Source organism: Symphodus melops (assembly GCF_947650265.1).
Source record: "Symphodus melops genome assembly, chromosome: 7".
Classification (NCBI taxonomy): domain Eukaryota; kingdom Metazoa; phylum Chordata; class Actinopteri; order Labriformes; family Labridae; genus Symphodus; species Symphodus melops.
The window spans coordinates 10,489,417-10,508,703 of record NC_136697.1 but is presented as its reverse complement, the minus strand read 5'-3'; the positions used below and the strand labels follow the sequence as shown (position 1 = coordinate 10,508,703).

The following is a 19,287-nucleotide window of genomic DNA, read 5'->3' as shown; positions in this document are numbered from 1 at the left end:
GCATTGCTAACATTAGAAAAGTTCTTTCTTGGGGGAAAAAAAAAGATTTAACAGGATGGACAATATAATTTAAAAACAATTACAATGCCAATTCAATCTATTTTATCATAATGTACAGTAATATCCTATATCCTGCTCTCAGCCTCATTACTCACACAGATGGGGACTAATCTCCAAACACGTGGCACATTTATCATCCTTTTCTTTACTTGTAGAATAAACAAGTTTTCACAGTTCAGCTCATGTAAGAGAGTGGCATGAGCCACAATGGATTTAATGAGTAATGACAAAAGAACAATTAAAAAAGATAAAGAAATACCAACTACAAATATATAATCAAATGTAACACTGATGATAAATAATTATGAATGAGGTCTGAATATGATCAATGAAAAAAAAGAAAAAAACCTCCTATAGGTTACACTGCAGTACAGTATGTTAGCGGTGGCTACATGTCATTGCATGCTGACCATGTTGCCATTGAAACCAAGGGAGTGGTAGAACACCAACATGATGAGGATGAAACATACATGAGGTTAATGCATAATGTGTAAAGTCCCTGTCAATAGGCAATATTCATGTTGCTGAAAGTAGCACTGGACTCTCACTGGGCGCCTTGATATAGAGCAATAAAACTAATCAGACAATGTTTGACTTGAAAAAATAAAAGAGAGAAGACAAGGCATAGAGCACATGTTGTACTTTACTCTGTATGTAACTTAATTAAAACAATTAAATAACCTGCCTGTCCCAATACTATAGAATCAATCTGATTGGTTAAAGTTTTGTTGTGCAAAAATAGAGGTGATCATCACAGTTTTCAGGAAACTCCTAGTTTGAAAGGTGCAAAGGGTATCTGAAGTTAAAAAAAAAATAGATTACTTATTTGTTGTCATGGACGTGACACCTGACCAACCTTTAGCAAGCATGCTCATGCGTACTGTCATTGCCCATGATTGAGGATTAATTTCTATGACGAGTAATTCTACTAAAATGAAGAAAGCATCATGCACCTATTTGTTTACATTGTGCCTCCCAGTTTAGCAAGTGTTATGAGTGACAGAGCTGCGATTATGACTTCACAACCAGTATAATTATTTGACTAGACCTCGGCCTCTATGACACAGACGCTGCAGGCGCTGGAAAGGGAGTCTTGGCTGCAGACCTATCAAGATGACGAGTTCACTATCTGTCTTTTTTAACATCAAGAAATAGCATTTGAATGCACCACACTAAGTGGACTTTCGTTATCAGCTTTGATTTAAGAGCTGAGTATAAACACACTCTACTTAAATCAGGCAACTGGGATCATATTATTACAACGGGCCTGAGCCTCTGAGATGTGTTAAAACAGTTGGATCGTTTAAATCAGGGCTCAGAATGTTTCTGTTTACTGTGGCGAGTAAAACTACCACGTCTGTTATTAGGAACTATTTCCTGCTTTGCTTTGTTTTGCTTTACTTACTGGTTTTTAATAGAAACACAGTCACTAATCAATAACTGTTTTAACTATTTTATCTGAATATTATTTCCATTAGCTCCTGCTTATTGTTTTACATTTTATTTTGTGTTTGTGTGTACATACACTATATACATATACATTATATGCCTGCATGTGCACACTTTTTTCGCCTGTGCATGGTCACACGTTTGTGTATGTGTGTCCATATACTGTATTTGCACATTTGACTGTGCACACCTGTCTAGTTTGTGTAAATGGTGTTTGCATTATGAAATGTGTTTTATGTCTGTGTAAAGCACTTTGTATTGCCTGGTGTCAGTGCAATGTAACTTGCCTTGCCTAACACAAATACTACTTTGTAATTGACATACAGTAAATAGTTGAAAAAGCTTCTATGACTAAAAACTCAAAAGTGTTCTGACATTACTTTGTCTCAGCACATCATTTTCTTTGACAGTCAGAAAAGATAAATGAGATAAACAAAGTCTTTATAATCTCAGGTCACACCATTCCTTAAACGAATGGGTCCATTCGGAGTCATAGATCACATAATGAAGTGAAGCAAAGTTAATTGTGTTTGCTGCTATGCAAGTGATGAAGCCGTAATAGAAACCGGAGACTGTTGCAAATTGGTTTGTAATGAGAGCGGCGCTCTGCCATCTCTCTATGCCCTCTGATAATAATGTATACGAGGACCAATGAAGCCATTCAGGCACACAGTGTGGTGATCTCTGCAAACAGAGCTGCTGATGCATCGAACAGAAACGTCTCAGGTGTTGAGCTATGATTAAATGAAAATAAAGGAATCTGAGGGGAGATTTTGAATAAGTCATTAGACATTCACTAGAGTATAAAGAAGATAAAGCGGTTCCAAGTCTGAGCGAGGCCAATGCTGACCAGTGAAAAAGTACAAAAGAGGGTTTTTTTTCTGCTGTACATGGCGCAGTAAACTTTCCACACAGCAAAGCAGCAAAGCATTTACAATGACACTTTGCTTATATTCATGCCAAACCTTTAGATAATACATACATGGGAAGATTTAATCTGGATAACTCTGGATATCAACGGTTTACAAACTTATTCATTTAATGAACAAAACAAAAACAAACACTTTCTAAGGTTCTCAGATGGGATTTCAGATGTTGCACAATATTGAACTATTATTCGAGCATAAAGACAGGAGCAATATTGACTTTCATTAAAGCAGACATTCAGTTTGTGAAGTAAATATTGGAGCAACACCTAAATATGTAGATTGGTTCCGTCTACAGAAATGGTAAACGCTTTTATATTCTCAGTGGTATTAAGAATTGTGTGATGTTTATTTGTCGAGGCTTTCACATTTTGGTCGCACAAATTTTTGCCAATACTTCAATATGATTTTGCTAAAAGTTATTTAAATGGTGATCTCATAAAAAACTGAAAAGCCAATTTATAGAAAAAAATATATGCTCCAGGTTATTTATCAGAGGTGTCATCATTGATACCTGTTCACACAGGAAACTGGCACAGTAAAAATTCACAGCTCTTCATCAGGGAATATTTATCTTTAAAACGAGATGGACTTTTTTGTTGAGCTAATGTTGCTAATAGGTTGTCTTTTAAAAGTCTCTCAGTGGAAACTGAGGTTTAACAGGCGATCAGACAAACATCAGAACTGGGGTTTGTGTGTTTGTCGTAGTGCTACCCTTCCAGATGTGCTCAAGTGGCTCAGTGCAGTAAAGGGATCATTATTTCATAGGTTATTCATCAAGATATTCTTCCTCTTAATGTGAAATACTTTTTTTAAATCATTGAGTGTTAAACAAGTGGCAGCATCTGGTGTTGAAAAATGAAGCTACTATGGAAGTGCAATAAAATCTGGTTTATCATAAGGCTTGATCCAAGACACTCAGAAGTCACATATACAAACCTCAACTTTCAAAAAACTATTTTATTATACAGCAGAAATGAACATGTTTATAACATGGTAAAAAAAAAATATATATATATTTCTTTCTAGGGTGTATATCTCAAAAAAACAACAGCAGGGTGTGTGTGTGTGTGTGTGTGTGTGTGTGTGTGTGTGTGTGTGTGTGTGTGTGTGTGTGTGTGCATGCGTGCGTTCATGCGTGTGCGTGTCTACAAGCAGAGCTGTAAGGCATTAAAAATAATCACACAGAAAAATGTCCTTTTTTCTCTGGTCTTGTTTGCTTTTGTAGCTCATAAAGAGGGAAAAATATTTATTTTCATCCATTTCATAACCAGCTCAAAACTCTTCACAGGAGCTTTAATAGTTGTAACGGGGGAAATAAATGTTCATTTTATCTGTTGTAGAGGCACAGGTGGGGCTCTATGACTTGACACTGGTTTAGAGGGCTGATGAAGAAGAGGACTCACAAGCTCAGCGTGGAGCTGTGCAAGCAGGAAAGCTGCTGACGTTTCCCATCTCAGAGGCCAAATCAATGTCATCACACAAACAGCAAAATGCTGAAGTACTTTGACATTTTGAACCCACAATTTAACTGCTTTTATCATGCTGATGTCATCAATCAGCAGCTCTTTTCAATTATCATCAATCATATGTATACACTGTGTATTGGCTCTAGAATGGGCCCAAAATCATAACACGGGTCAACTCTATTTGGATTTTGTCCAGCAGTCTGCTTTTGTTTAGACTACATTTTACACATGACGTGTACAGTAATAGGTTTTTAATCTGATGGAGGGAAAATGCACACATCAACAGAACTAGATTCAAGGACAGATTGCTCACCGTCGCCATCGTTTGGCCAGAGCAGGAGCTGCAGATGAACTCAAGTACCTCATTATTAATGTGGTGTCTGTGTGAATGGATGCAGACACCCACACACCTGATGAGTCATTGACAAAGTGCAGTCGGCTCCCATTGCACATTACATTTCCCAAAGCTGTCAAACTAACCCTCGCCCCCCTGAATAATTACACTTTAATTTAGCAAAATCACTAAATGCATAATACAGCAGGAAGTATTCCCAAGGCACACAGTAATTAAAAAGCAACACAGTAAGTAAAAGTCAAGCAAGACTTGTGGTATAATATTTTATTCTCATATTTCATGGAATACAAAGTCCCCCCCCCCCCCCCCATCCCCCCCGCCCAAAAAAAAAAAAAAAATTGTGCACATCAGATGTGGTGGAAACTTTTCAAGGACAAAGAAAAGAATAGTCAAGAGACAAAGGAAGTTGCTTCATGGGTGAAGAAGTGTATGTCTGCAGTTTAATGTATAAAAAGTATACCCTCTCCGCATGAATGGAGCCTTTAAAAAAAGTAGCCACATCTGGCTAGAGTCAGTTGATAAAAAGGGCTGCAGCCACGACAGCTGAACAAACGATGAAACTAAACATGAGTTTCCTTTTTGAAAATATAAATCTTCTTTCCATTGATTTGTTTTTTTTTGTTCCATTATGACTACAAGGAGGTAATCAATCGTGAGCAACAATAATTTAGTTTTACATGACTGGGAGTTCAGTCACTTTTCTACTCTTTCACACAATCTCTTGCTAAGCTGCACAAAAGGAATGAATTACTTTCCCCCGTCAGAGTTGGGAGAAAAAGAAAAAGTTGACAACTATACAAAGAAAGAAAGACAAAGAGCAGAAGGGAATCAGAGAAACAGAGCCAGCAGGGCTACAAATGGATATAACCTCATATCTAACAGCAGCCAATCTAGGTCCAATAATCTAGGCTTTTTTCAAAATGGCTTTGAAACATCTGGGGTGGATCTAGCCACAAACGCCTCAGTGAATTTGAATCACTGCAGAGATTCCCACGAGCTGGGACAAAATAAGTGAATTACATCAGCGTGTTTTCAGACAGGTCTGGAGCAAGGTCTTCGCTAATCTCTTGACATGAAAAAAACCAACCAGCACAAAGACTCGCTGGTCTGGAAAAACCACGGACAGGTATAGTGAATAAAAAATAACATTAGTAACATCACTGCCATTGAATCCATACATTTCAATGCATGAAAAAGTCTGTTTCAGAAGATCGGCGAGCGAACGAGTCTGTTCAAACAGCCACCGAAAAAGAACAAAATATGTCACACTGATTATTATGAGATGGTTTTGTTTACGATGATTTTCCCAAGAATTAATTGTAAAATTTTCCTGACCACTAAACATCAAGAAACACACCAGAAAACAAAGTTAACCCAATACGATACACACAATCCAAGGTTCACAGTCCGAGAAGGTGCTGTTTGAAAAGAGCCTCAGGTCCTCTGTGTCCACCGGGTAAAGTGTCCGTCTCGGTGAACTGACAGTTCCACCTTTCAGAGAGTATGTGGTGGACACTGGAAAAACAAATTCTTGAAAAAAAAAATAGAAATGAAAAAAAAAAAGGACAGAAAAAAAAAGACGTTCAGGATGATGGAGCTTCACCTCTTCAGCAGCTGACTCGTTTATTTCTAAAAGCTCGTTCAGAGAGTAAACAGGTCATAGCAGACGCTGTCCATGTTTATTCCTCCCTTTATTCTAGCGCTTTTTCAATCCATCCATCCCAGTCCTTTCTTCAGCGGTCTGCTCCTCACACCATGTACGAGTTCTGGTTCTTCAGCTTGTCCAGCTCTTTGCTCTGCTGCCTCAGAAACAGGATTCTATAGATGAAAAAAAAAAAAAGAAAAAAAAAAAGGTTTCTCAATGTGGCCTGTCCTGCTTGGTTATTGTGCATATCTGACATTATGTGATAACATGTCCCTCACCTCTGTTCCCTCAGTGTGGCCTGAATCTCACACACTCGGACCAGGGAGCGCAGGTTTTTCATCTCTGTGCAGATCTCCGACATGTACAAGCTGCCCATGTTGTGGATGTCCTCACGCAACCGAGCAGCCTGGTGGACAAATGAGGTACGAGAGTGTCTTGTTGATTCATGCATATTGCTTTTTTCCCCTCCAACAAACATTCAGTTACTTCAGAAATGAGAGGAAACATTTCTCTCACTGAGTGTGTGAACAGATTAAAGGTACAGTACTGAGAATTACATATGTTTACATTAACATATCTAACTTGAATTAAAAATGGACTAAACACACCTTATGTATAGTTTTTAGTTCTTACAGTACTTACATCAGCTCACATATTTCTAAACGTTATCAAAGCCAGAGAAATCTGTAGTTTTATAGCTGTAACAGGATGCGTCTTGTAGACATGAAATGTTGATCGTTGTCAAGGAAACAGAGGATGTTACGTCAGAAACCACTGCAAAAGCTAGAAAGCTTATGAGGGTAGAAAGATGAAAGGTAAGAGTTTGTGCTCGCTGCCCCTGAACCAATCAAGACACTGAAAAAACTACATTCAAGGACGGAATTAAAAAACAAAAAAACCCAAAACAAAACAGGCCTTTGAGATTCATCCATGCTTTACTACAAGAGGTTAGACAAGTGTAGAGTTTGCCCTGAAGATGGCGCCAGAGGAACGACTCTGTTGATCTGATCATTTCTAAACTAGACGCCTCAATGAAACCTGGACATGAGAATACTGGTACACCTGCTGGGACATCCCAACCTGCTCTGGAACACGTTAAGCCTCTGTGTGGGACTCTACCTGTTTCTCAGTGTTCTCTGAAGGCCATCCTTGGATATGTCTGATGAGGTTCTCGTCGAAATGAGCCGCCAGGGTGGGGGTGTAGGAGCCAGGGGTGTCGCCCGGTGATTGGCTGGTGCTGCTGGAAGAGACATGGGGCAACGTAGCACCAGGTAGGGATGAACCCAGACACAGAAGCTCCTGGCTGCTGGAGGGAGGAAACGGATAAGAGTACATTTGGTTTGAATCAAACGTTACCTCAGACTCCCTCATAGTTTGACATAGAAGACCCTGTTGTATATTATTTAAACTTAATCCTTTATCTGCCCCCTTTGTATCAACACAAACACTGCTCATCATATTGCATTCAGTCTGTGTGAATAACAAAACTCCTCTCTGTATTTTACAGATGTGTTTTTAAATGTGAAAACTGTAACAAACATTGGACAGCTCTGTCTCTGTGCACCTGCACAGCGTGTTCGATTGCTACTCCCAACATGGACTCAAACGATAAAGAGCCCAGCAGATTGCCCACCGTTACACGCTCTGCATACATAAAGGCTATTTGTGGGAAACACTTTCATGGATTTTATCGGGTTGGATGAAAAAAAAAAAAGACATCTTGTCAATTCAGATGCCTGATTTTAACACTGCCAGGTGCACAATGTAATCTACTTCCAGTCCAGAGAGAAACAACTAAGTGGACAGAGTAAGGTTCTGTGTTGTGATGAGTCAAACTCAAAACGTTTCAAAACGTCCATTCGTTAAGATAATTCTCTCTGCAGAATAATGATGCTCCTTGCATAACCGGCCCGCATGGACACCTTTTGGGTCACGTGTTGAGGTCTCTAAAATGTTCATGTGTGACTGTGATGTGATTACAATGCTACTTTCTGTTTGTTTGTTTTACTTCCGAAAATCTCTCCGTCGAGCGCCGCAGCACCATAACACGATAAGAAACCACAGAGGGACAGCAATGTGACGCCGCTGTGGGGATTAGTCAGAGTAATGGGGAAACTTTTTTTAACAGCACTTGCTGCAGAATCTGAATGTTAGAAATGTAATCTAGAGAGTATTCTGTTATCTTGCTTAAGTACATGAGATTCACTTTTTAGCGGTTAGCTTGAAATCCTGTGAGGAACTTTGTTTTTTTTTTTCTGCCATCAAGCTAATATCAAGTGTTAACGAAATGTCTTCGACTTCTACCTTCTCTGCTGGAGAGTTCTGGGGTCTTCTGGACGCTTCTCTGCAGCCTGAGACAGGGGGGCTGATCCTTTCCCTGAAGACATGCTGCCCTGAAGAGGAAAGACGAGCATCAGATTAAAACACAACATCAACATGTTACAGTCAAGAAAACTCTGAAGGAGGAGAACAAAGCTGTGAGACGGTGGAAGAGGAAACTGTTCCCTTTCCCCCCCCCCCCTTTTTGGTTCTGGTCGGACTCACCCTTGTTTGTGAGGATGTGACGCTGCCTTGGTGCCCACCCATGGTGGGTTTCTGGTTGCTCTGTGGCGTGCCGTTCCGGGGCGAGACGTACGGTCGCGGTGACGATGCATCTGATGTCAGAGAGACGGGGGACTGACTGGAGTGCTGGGCTGAGAGAGGAGAACAAGAAGATTAGCACAATGTTTGTCCCCTATTGGATTTATTTGACCTTTATCGGGTTTAAAAAAAACAGAACTTAACCCTTGATTCATTGTAAGAGTTGATCACAAAAGTCCTGCGATAAATCATGCTAGGAGTTCACATCAGCACACTCTGCACATCTGTACGACAGATTCACAGCAGAGACGCAGAATAAAAGGTTTTTAAACTATGCTTTATTTAGATCAGACTGTTATTTCTTATTGCTCTTATGTTGAACTAAATCCACTGTTCTGAAAATCTCCACTCCGTGTGCACATGTGAAGGACAACCTGACCTCTGTAAAGACTTCTGCTAGTGAAGACAGTGTTTGCCTTTTGTAATAACAGAGAACAGGTGAAAGTTTGAGGCACGACAGCGGCGGAGAGAGTGAGCCAGCGGAACAGGAGACATGATGTCAGATTTATGGACAGCTTTGACCCTGCTCATCTTCGAGTCAGGCTTGAAGAGCATCGAGGAGAGACGCACAGTCAATGTGAACCTCTACTTTCACAGGACTCTCACGGACTTGAAGAGAAGACCTCTGTGGAGAGTTCGGCTCTTGTTTAAGTAAACAACAACCAAACTCCTCAGAGGTAAAGAGTGAGAGAAACTTGTGGTTTTCGTTGTCAACTTTAGATCCTTCTGATGGGATTCTTCTAACAGTTGACTTTTTGACTGAAGCTGGTGACAACAGGTTAGGTTTTACCATTTTTCAAGGACAGGGAGAGCAGGAACCTGGGGGGGGGGGGGGGGGGGGGGGGGGGGGGGGAAGAGATACACGTTTAAATGAGTGTTTGTAGCAGATGGTGAGAAACAGCGAGGGGGCCGTACCTTGGTTGGAGTGCTGAGCAGCTGAGAGCAGAGCAGTGATGTTGAAAGCAGGTCCAGCAGTGAGGAGCTTATGAAGCACAGACCGCAAGGAAGCTTGGGTGACAGCAGCTGCCAAGACTGGAGGGAGGAAAGAGGAAAAGTGTACACACAGACACACACACAAACACACACACGGGTGAGTTAGCAAGGACACAGGTGAGTGGCACAAACACAATCACATGGGTTGGTCAGAAGATACAGTGAAGATCAGAATCCCATCAGATCTTTTCTGGAGCTACATGAGATAAACGTCGAACGTCACACGTTAATAACACACTCCGATTGGAAAGAAATCCCCCACGGGACATTTCTTGCTACTCACGTGATCAACTACAGCGTGAACATTACATACCATATTGGCCTGATCGCAAAGACGACCTTCATGCTACACCGCTGCCGAGAAGTTTCACTGAGATAAGATGTGAAAAGAAAACCTCGCCCTTTTCTCTGCACTTACTCTCAAGAAAGTGAAACATCCAATCGGTCTGACTCTTTACAGCGAGCATGTTAGCATTTATCGTGACAGCAGTAACCTCTCTGCTTGAGACGGATGGTTTAAACCTCCTTGGGTTTCTGCACACAAAACATCTGCTCAGAGCCTTTAGAAAAGGCTGTAGGTTGGTTTGTTTTTTTAATGTAAACATTAACCTTTCTAATATATCTTCTCTGAGAATCAAAATCCTACGGAAACAGAATTTATATCGTAGCTTCAATAACCATACATAAGATCAAAGCCTGTGTCGTCCTCTGAGCTGCACGGCAGAGGAGACAAAACCATCCGAAGATCGAAGGATGGACTCAGTCTGAGTTGGTCTGTCGGATTTGCCAATCAGTGTGCAAGAGCATACTGCCACCTGCTGTATGGGACTGTGTACTACTCAGGCAATGAAGGGTGTTACTGAAGTGAGCACAGACCGGCAGGGGAGAAATACCAAACTATCGTACCTCATGTGAAAACACCGTTAAAGACGCTATACATCGTGAACACACATAAGGGCAAAAATATGAACACTATGAGGGTGTTATAGTGGCTCTTCATTCAAAACATCTCTCTATAGTATTTTTATATAAAACATTTATAAAACCCAAACAGAGCCCAACGTTTCCTCGGAGATAATACAGGGTGTGCTGATGCCGTTGAGGGATGAGTAAGAATCATTTGAATGTTCAGTGATTTCTGACTGAATGGTTCATGAGATTCATCTCTTCTTAAAATAGATTCTATTATTTTTACAGCACCTGCTTTGAATGGGGTTCTCCTGCCAGACAGTGGCCGTTTGTTTAACCGCCATTAATTAAACAGAAGAAGAGGAAAACGTTAGCGTCAGTCTTCACAAACAGGAGATACAGACTGAGACGGTGCTGACAAACACCTCGGCTTCCTCTCCCTCCCTCTCAGTCGTTCGACCAATCGCACGCTTTACCCCGCAAGTCCGATACGAGGCGGTGAGACGACGGAGCGCTCAGGTACAGCTGCACTGACTTCTCATCTGAATTATATGTTGTGCATTTCTTTCTATCCAGATTGTTGATTCCGTTGTTCAGTTCGCGGGCCGATATGAGACAGAGACCCGACACATTTCTTGTGTGTTACACAGACAGACGTTACGAATGTGAACGGGCTGCGTAAACGTCATCGATGTTTACCGTGAAAATGTCTCTTGTGATTGGGAGAAAAAAAAAAGGTGCCTACCCCTCGACTACGGAGACCACAGTGCTCTATCTTCTGTCAACTCACCCTCGTTGAGTTTAGCCATGTCCATGCTGCCGTTGTTCATCTGCAGTGTGGCCTGCAGCGCCGGGAGCAGCTGGTGTAGGAGGGCCGGGTCCTGCAGCAGTGCCGTTGACGGGGACTGGAGAGACGGAGGCCCCTGTCCTGAGGCGGAGGAGGAAGAGGAGGAAGACATGGTGGAGGGGGTGGAACCTAGAGCAGCAGAGGCAGAGTTGATGCTCTGAGAAGTAGAGGAAGAGGAGGAATGGCCGGAGTTGGATGCAGTGGACTGGTCCGCCGATGTGGTCTCTGTGGAGAAGAGGCGGAGCCGACAACACAGCATTAAGAAACGCTGCACGTCACAAACAGGGCTTTAAATGAACACACGCAGACCGGCCAAGTGCGGGTAAACATTTACTTTGGCGGGTTACTCGCCATTTATGCAGGTGATGAATGAAATTAACGAATATCCGTCCCGTTTTGTTCACAGCCACTTCCCCCTGAGCTCACCTGTTGTTATAACTAAAACGAGAATTCACCTCGGCCTAGGCTACGTTACGAGACGGAGGGAGGTGAAGAGATTGGCGAGGTCCGGACCGCAACTTCCTCCTTTAGTACGGACAGCAGCTTACATCGGCTACATTGTTTTCTTTGCCAGCCACTTGAAGTGTTTTCAGACAGCTGCTCTTTCTCCTCTCGTTCAGCAGGCAGGTGAGAGTCAGTCACCATGGTGACTGTGCGTCTGTCAATCAACGATGTACCGCCCCTCTATGCATAAAACTCTTTCAGTAAAACTTATTTGATCACAGTTGGTCTGGAGTATGGTTGATTATATGAAACAACTCCAGAACAGGAGTTGACGTGTTTTCAAATGAATGCATCACTGTATAAAAATGTACATGATGAACACTCAATTAGATTTGGATTTTAAGGGCAGAAAGTGGAAAACAAATCACAAATCACAAGATGTGCATAAATGGATCAGCATGTAGAGAAAGACATTTCTAGTTTTCGTCCAGAGATGAGAGAGGAGGGGAACAGAAGGAGAAAATGAGGAAACTTTTCATTTTAAATGGCTGTGAGTGGCTCGTATTTGACCAACACAAACCTTTGGCTGGTGGAAAATGTGTTCGGCTGGTAACTGTACAAATCTACGAGCCATGTTGGCTGCTGAATTTAAACTCCCTGGTCATGAACTCTTGAGGATCATTTTGTGTGAAAGACGGATGTAGTCAGTTCAATTTTTAAATGATCTGTAGCTTAAATGTTTATCCCAAGGTTTTTTATTTTATTTTATTTTTTAAAAAGGAAGGCAGTTTTTTTATTTACTTGTCGTGGCTTTGTCCTGCAAGGCCTCTTGTCTGTAGTCCATGTCCCTGGGGAAGCTGTTCGCCGCCATCTTGACTGGGTCTTTCTGTCGTTGCTCCCTGAAACCGAAGAAACAAAAAGAGCAACGGTGAGGTTGTGTGCAGGATGCATTTGAAGCGTGCGCACTCAGATAATAGCATTCTGTAGAAGGAGGTGCACTGCCTGCACTGAGGATGTATGACTAAGCACGAGGCAGATGGTTTTTCTGTGCATCTTTATTGATACATCATGTAAGCGGTCTTACCTCTCCAACAGGTCCTTGGGCTTCTCCCATTGAGAGACCTCAGTTCTACAGTTGTAGTAGTACTTCTTCCCAGAGGAGCTGATGTGTTCTGTCCAGTCATCTGCCGGGTCCTGGTGCAGACAGAGAGAGAGGGATGAGACACGAGATGTTAAGGGTTTGAAGTGAAACTCTGATGAGTCAAAGAAGAAGTCTGACGAAGCCGACGGCCGACTTTATAATCTCGGGGATGAGGTAAAAAGTTCAAATATAAACCTATTACAAAGAGTTTGTCAACGGTTATGCAACAGTCCCAATTTAAAACCCAGACCTCTAAATGACTTTAGAAAGCAGAACATTAGTGAAGAAGAGGATACTAGAATACCTCTTAAAGCTACCACACACTGACCAAGCTTTTACATTTGACTGGAAGACATGTATCCTCCTATAATAGCTCACATGCACGTACAGCACAGGACGGGACGAGTAAAGAGGCTGGAGAGACAGCGCTGAGTGAAGGGGGACGTAAAGACCAACAGAAAATAAAGTCCTTCACACATCATTCAGTGTAAAGTCTAATTTATACTTCCGCGTTGCGTCGACGCCGTAGCTACAAGGTTGTAGTGGACCCCATACACGGACCCTACGCAGTGGCCCTATGCACACCTCCAAAAACTCCAGACTACGTGTCGACGCGAACCGCAAGGACTGTGATTGGTCCGCTCAGAACGTCATTTCCAGCAGTTACTTTTCTGGTCACAACAGAAATATTAAAAGGCTGTATACGGCGAAGAAATTTAAAAGTAGCAAAAGTGCATTTCTTCATCCAGGTTCCTCAGCGAGCTAACGAGTGTGTTATCAGCCTCGGTTGGTTTAGTTGTCAGACAGACCACCGCCACAAACGTCTCTTTCGTCGCCACTGCCCTCTAGCAGCTTGGCGGTGAATTACAGAGCAACGCGTTCACTCGATGCAAAACTATGAACGCTCAATGACGGCGTCAGGTTTACACCGAGGGCACGGCGTTGACGTGACGCAGAAGTATAAACTAGGCTTAAGTCTGCCATCCTTTAGAGAGGAAACATCCCTCACTTTCCACTCTCCATAATGGAGAAGGTGTTTCCTGTCTGTACCCGAGCTGGTCTGTTTAATATTAATGATCATGTATACACTGATAATTGCTGTTCTCCTCTCTACCACTGGACAAAGTGGACATTAGTCTACAACGCAGATTTAGGAGAGGGGGCACATTGTGTCTCACTTTGTCTCTCCATGAAGCAAACACTAGAGGGCGCTATTTAAGATAAATATGGGCGGGTAAATGACAGTAGATTACAGCTGCGTACGAATGGAGATTCGCTTCACAGCATCAAGAGATCATCTTCACTCTAAACTCATCCTGCAGCTCAACTGTATCACGTCTCGCTTTCTGTTCGGCTGGATGGAAGGAAAAGCCCGGGGCTCTCATTTAATGAACCTCGTGGGCTGGCTGGCGTACGCCGCTTCACATGCAAAGTGTCTGACGATAAACAGAGCTGACTTTAAAAATGTGCGCCGCGGTCAGCAGACTCTGAACCCTGCCTCGCAAACATTCAATTACACAAAATATCAATGCGGCTTTTTCCATTTCATGTTCAACTCTAACCTCTTAATATGAAAAAATATATACGCTTCTACGTTTAAATACAAGTCTGCAATAAAGTTTTTTAGTATTGTCTCAGATTTAATCAGCCGAGCACAGACGGACTCATTAACTTCATCGCTTGATGTAGGAATCCAAAGTAACAACAAAAGACAGAAACATTGGCCGACCAGAGCAAACTTGATCTTAACTGCTTCATTCATAATTGGATTTTTATCCAACGGTTACGGCTGTAACCTTCCCGCTGTTACAGCCTGTCAGTTACAGGCCCCCTTCACATCTGTCAGTGATAATAATGTCCTCTGTCTTGATGCCTGGATGTCTTGGTCTTGTCCCAGTCTTGGAGCTCTCTGGTCTCGATTAGTGTGGTCTTGACTGCAGCACTTTCTTCGTCTCTTACTCTGCTTGTGGCCCAATTCATCCCTTTAGATGGATTGTGATTAATAAGAGGTTTATAATTGAATTCTTTTTTCGGCATGCCATTTTAACGTTTGTATACTTTTCGTATAGAATGGAAACACTGTTTACTTTTATGGTACAGGTTCGCAGAGTCAAGCTGCCGCAGTAACCACAACTGGACTTCTCTTCCTCAGGCCTCGTGTCCACCCTGTGTCGCAACCACACTCCCTCCAACCTGTTTGCATGACGCGCTCGTTCGCTGAGAAGAAGAGCGCTACAAGTCCGCCCCGTCTCTATGGCAACAGTGTGTTGACAACGGCCGCTGTATAACCGACACATCTCTGCTACTTTTGACTTCACGTTTTATATTTGAGATTGCTTTCCTTCCCCCGGCAGACACGGAGCATAGAGGATACGGATACCAGACTCGACCTGCAGGAGGCTAAACTACGGGGAATATAAACGGCAGAGCGTGTTTTTTTTTTGTTTGTTTTTTTAAAAGGCGCTGGGCTCTGCGCTTTTCATCCAGATGGCTGCTTTCTGCTGCAAACGCTCTCTACCCATTAAAAATAAACAGAAAAAAGACGCTGGTGCTGAGAGAAAAACTCAGAGGACACGTGGCGTTAGTCATCATCATTGCTTTGTTTGTAAAACGTCAGCGATAACATCAACTGGACCAGCGCTAAACTGCAACAATGCGTCATTTTTTCCTCTTGGTAAAGAATCTAAATAACCAGTTTGAAGGGACGAATTCATCCTCAGTCTATCCCTCTGCTGGCTTCTCTTCCTCAAATTGATTTCATTTCACATTTGAAAGGAGAGCTGCACATTTTTCAGCTGATAGTAGATTTGGTAAATGCTGCCCCACGATTTCAAGGTATTCTGAGTATGTGATTGTGCATATGACTTTCCATTGATTGTTGTTTAATTCCCCCGTCATGATCATGAGTTTCCTGTATACACACTTAATACGATTGGAATGCAAGTATGTGCTAAAGCAAGTTCACGCAACATTACCCGTCTTCATCGTGTGAATAAACCGCTGACGGTCAGTCATCCTGCTTCTCGTCTTCATACTCAATCCAACTTGCAAAACACGAATCAATAAATGATCAACTCTCCATAACGAGGAGGTTTGAATCCGATCCGACAAGCTTCTCCGTGCAGCGAGCATGTTACATGAATACGATGCTTTTAATCCCTCCCTGGTGTTCAGACAGAAATGTCAGCACATGGAGAGAGCGCACGTCATACTACGATCCAAAGTAGTGTGACAGCAAATTGTAGAGGAAAGATCAGTGTGGACAACATCTTACCCTGTCTGCAGGCTTGCTCTGAGTGGCATGGGAGTCTGAGCCGTGGTGAGAGCTGTTGTTGTGCGAGTTCTCCTGAGGAGAGCCGCTGGTCCCTGCAACAAAGCCATCGATGAAGTGACAGGATATACACAGTGTCCTGTTTGTTTACCTTTCAGTAGTAATAGCCGTCATGTGACCAGATGAAGAAACTTAATTCTGCTCTCAATAACAGTTTATAGGTCGAGGTTTGACTTTTGCACCCATATCTGATAAGGGTGAGTGATTTCATAACCTAAAAAATCACAGAGGGTGCCAAAATTCTCGAGAAAAATAAGTCTCCAAAGGAAACTTGACACGCTGATATTCATCAAAACCACACGGTGAGTTAACTATATGATCCAATGTAAGCTAAAGCTAGGAACCATGATTTCACCTGCAGCCACACGTATCTGATGTTTTACTCTTTTTTTTGTATATGCAGGATCATTGAGAAGCCTTCTCCGTGTGCTAGGCCTTCAAGATTAAACCTAATAATACACACATGCGTATGACCACCAGATCTGGACTTACCATTTTTTCCTCTGACAGTGTGAGAGGTTTTTGCCTTGCCGTGTCCTGCTCCGTCTCCGTGCCTGCTGACAGGACTTTCGTCTGAGCGCCGCAGCATCTTGTAAGGCGGTGTTGGGTCAGAAGAGCTATCACGCACCTTGTCATACCGGTGAAGGCTGCTGGACTGGCTCTTTGGCTGAGACTTATGGGTCTGGGTAAAAGAACACATGGAGAGACCCCTTAAGAATTAAGAGAAGCTTTCTCTCTCATATGCAGATAAAACTTAGATTAACTTATCAGATGAAATATAGTGCACTTTTCACTGATGACGATGAGTGCATTCAGCACTGAGTCAAATAACAGACAGAAAATAACTGATAAGGGCACAGATAAAGTACAGCTCGGAGATGAGTGGCTGAATGTAACATCTGATGACTCATTCCTCAGAGACGATGGATTCACAAAGATTACGTCATGACATTTTGCGTCCAAAGAAACAAATCAGCACCCCTGATGTATCATTATGCAGCTTCCACTTACTCTTATTAGTAACTAATTAACTGTATATAAGTGTTCAAATACGCCATTTTGCATTTCAAGTATCTTTTGTACAAACTTGTGAACTGTGTTGATCAGAACTTTATTATGGTTAGATAATCATCACATTGTGGAATTTTTGTGTGAAGAATGATTAAACAGCCATTGGTTGGCGTATTGGTTGGATGGACATAATTCGGAAGTTGTATAGGGGAACTCTAACTCTAGGTTTACTGATCATGTCAAGTCTAATCTGTACCAGCACAACGTGATTTTAAGAGTAAATGAACCTCTCTCTACGAGGGCATTTTACAACCTACCATATTCTCTAAGATACTTTCATTAATATGTAGGTGTGTAGTATTGTTGTTAGATATTGGATATTTTTAGTTTTAAATTGTTCTATTCCATGTTATTATGTTGTTTTAGACTTTAAAGGTGCAGTATGCAGATTTGGTCGTGAAACAATTCTATGCTATAGTTTCTGAACTAAAAACAGAAATGTTTTTCAGATGAAAAAATGGGTCCTTGAACTCTGGAGCTACAAAAGCCACCAGGAGAGTTACAGTTTCACTGTTGCCGCCCCTTCACCATCATTTCTCCTGTAGTATTATTTTATCTTCCAAGTATTTCAGGGTGCACATGTTCCTCTGAGGACAGTCTGTGTAGAGAGTTATAAACATACATCACAGAATCTGTACATTTCTCTTACGATCTCATTTCTCCATCAAATCTACTAAGTGCACCTTTAACTAAAGTTGGATTAAAGAGACCAAACTCATCCAAAAATAGTTTAACACACACTTTTTATTTGTATATAAACAGTACCACACAAAGACTACTCCCTGACTGTGTGACAGTTATGACAGGTGACTGTTTACAGGTGTATCGTGACTTACCTGATAGGATTGCGAATCCCTTCTGTCGTTGCACCTTTAGGGACAAACACACACATCGTTAGTATTTCACCTTTTTTTTTCAACCGTCGCAACACACTTTAGGTACATCTCAGCTAATTAGCCGTTAGCTAAGTTAGCTTTATTTTCCTGCTTAGCAACCACTAATATGTCGTTATGTCGCTGTAATGAATAGTAAGTGATGTTTTAAACATAAACAAAACAATCTCCTAGTTTGTGCAGGGTTTTATAGAAACTTTTAGTAAGCTAACGATTCGGCTAGCTACAGGGGAATAAAAAAGGAGAATCGCAGGCTAATAATGTCAGGCTGTTAACGCTAGCTGGTAGCATTTAAAAGCTAACGGAGAGACGTAAACTCATCAGCCGACAGACGAAGTCAACAGTACGCATAAAACACTTCTCAATGTTAAGGTTTATGATTAAATTACCCATCGCTGACTCTTGCTGGTTTCCTTGCATACATCACCATCAAGGCCGAGGTGATGTATGTATGTGTTTGAGGGGGAACCGTGGCCTCCTGTCTGTCTGTCTGCTCTCTCACTTCTCTTTTCTTCAGCTTCCTGATGTCTTACTCTCAGTCTCTGCGGACCGACACACACCTACAAGCCGAGCACCGAGCACCAGCACTGCATAGCGGGTGGTCTTTATCACAAAACCACCCTCAGCGCATCGTCTGACATGTAGTTACGGTATGCGCGCTCGGCTCGGTCGGTGTAGCTCAGCGGTAAGCAGCAGCAGAGTTTAAGGAGGAAACGGAGGAGACGAACTCAGCAGTGATGTTTAGATAGAAAAAGTGGAAGTTCCGGTTGAACCTTTCAAAGTAAAAGAGCGATCGTTACGATCAGAAGAATTAAACCGATTAGTGTTTGAGTTCAGACGAGGTTTCAAATTGCTCTAAATGTCTATTGATGTAATTACACGTTTCTATATCAAAAAAGGGAGGACCAATATCAGTTGAACACATTACTCATAAGGTTGGCTTTCTGAATGAATGGTGGATTCATGTTTGTTTTCTCTAAGTGATATCACAAAGAATGATCAATTATCGGTGTAGCAGTGTGCAGCAGCCCCACTCTGACACCTGTCTACTAATGCATGTCCACAGCTCCTGTTTGTGCATGCGTGTGATTCGGGCCTATTTATGTGAAAAGCA

At 42.1% G+C, this 19,287-nt stretch overlaps 1 protein-coding gene across 2 annotated transcripts; it reads right to left on the bottom strand.

The window, feature by feature from the left end:
* Positions 1–5,504: 5,504 nt before the first annotated feature.
* LOC306827572 (WW domain-containing adapter protein with coiled-coil-like) lies at positions 5,505–18,940 on the bottom strand. 2 transcript variants are annotated; one of them, XM_079349487.1, is made up of 13 exons: positions 18,563–18,940; positions 18,117–18,150; positions 16,702–16,891; positions 16,153–16,244; positions 12,822–12,931; positions 12,539–12,636; positions 11,237–11,518; positions 9,460–9,576; positions 8,449–8,597; positions 8,209–8,297; positions 7,024–7,207; positions 6,183–6,310; positions 5,505–6,077 (listed from the first exon to the last, which is right to left on the bottom strand). In XM_079349487.1, the coding sequence occupies exons 1-13, from the start codon at positions 18,601–18,603 to the stop codon at positions 6,008–6,010; spliced, it is 1,584 nt and encodes a 527-aa protein (XP_079205613.1). In that variant the 5' UTR covers positions 18,604–18,940; the 3' UTR covers positions 5,505–6,007. The 2 variants fall into 2 exon arrangements, with proteins under 2 accessions (XP_079205613.1, XP_079205612.1); XM_079349486.1 differs by having other exon boundaries at positions 7,024–7,210; positions 18,563–18,939.
* Between the last annotated feature and the right edge of the window lie 347 nt (positions 18,941–19,287).

Bases quoted from the DNA above. Each gene is read 5' to 3' on its own strand.
- LOC306827572 (XM_079349486.1), bottom strand. From the start codon at position 18,603: ATGGTGATGTATGCAAGGAAACCAGCAAGAGTCAGCGATGG. The intron at 8,598-9,459 runs GTACGGCCCCCT...CTCCTCTCTCAG, and splicing joins TGCTCAGCACTCCAACCAAG to CCCAGCACTCCAGTCAGTCC. The intron at 7,211-8,208 runs GTAGAAGTCGAA...TCCTCCCTCCAG, and splicing joins AGAACTCTCCAGCAGAGAAG to CAGCCAGGAGCTTCTGTGTC.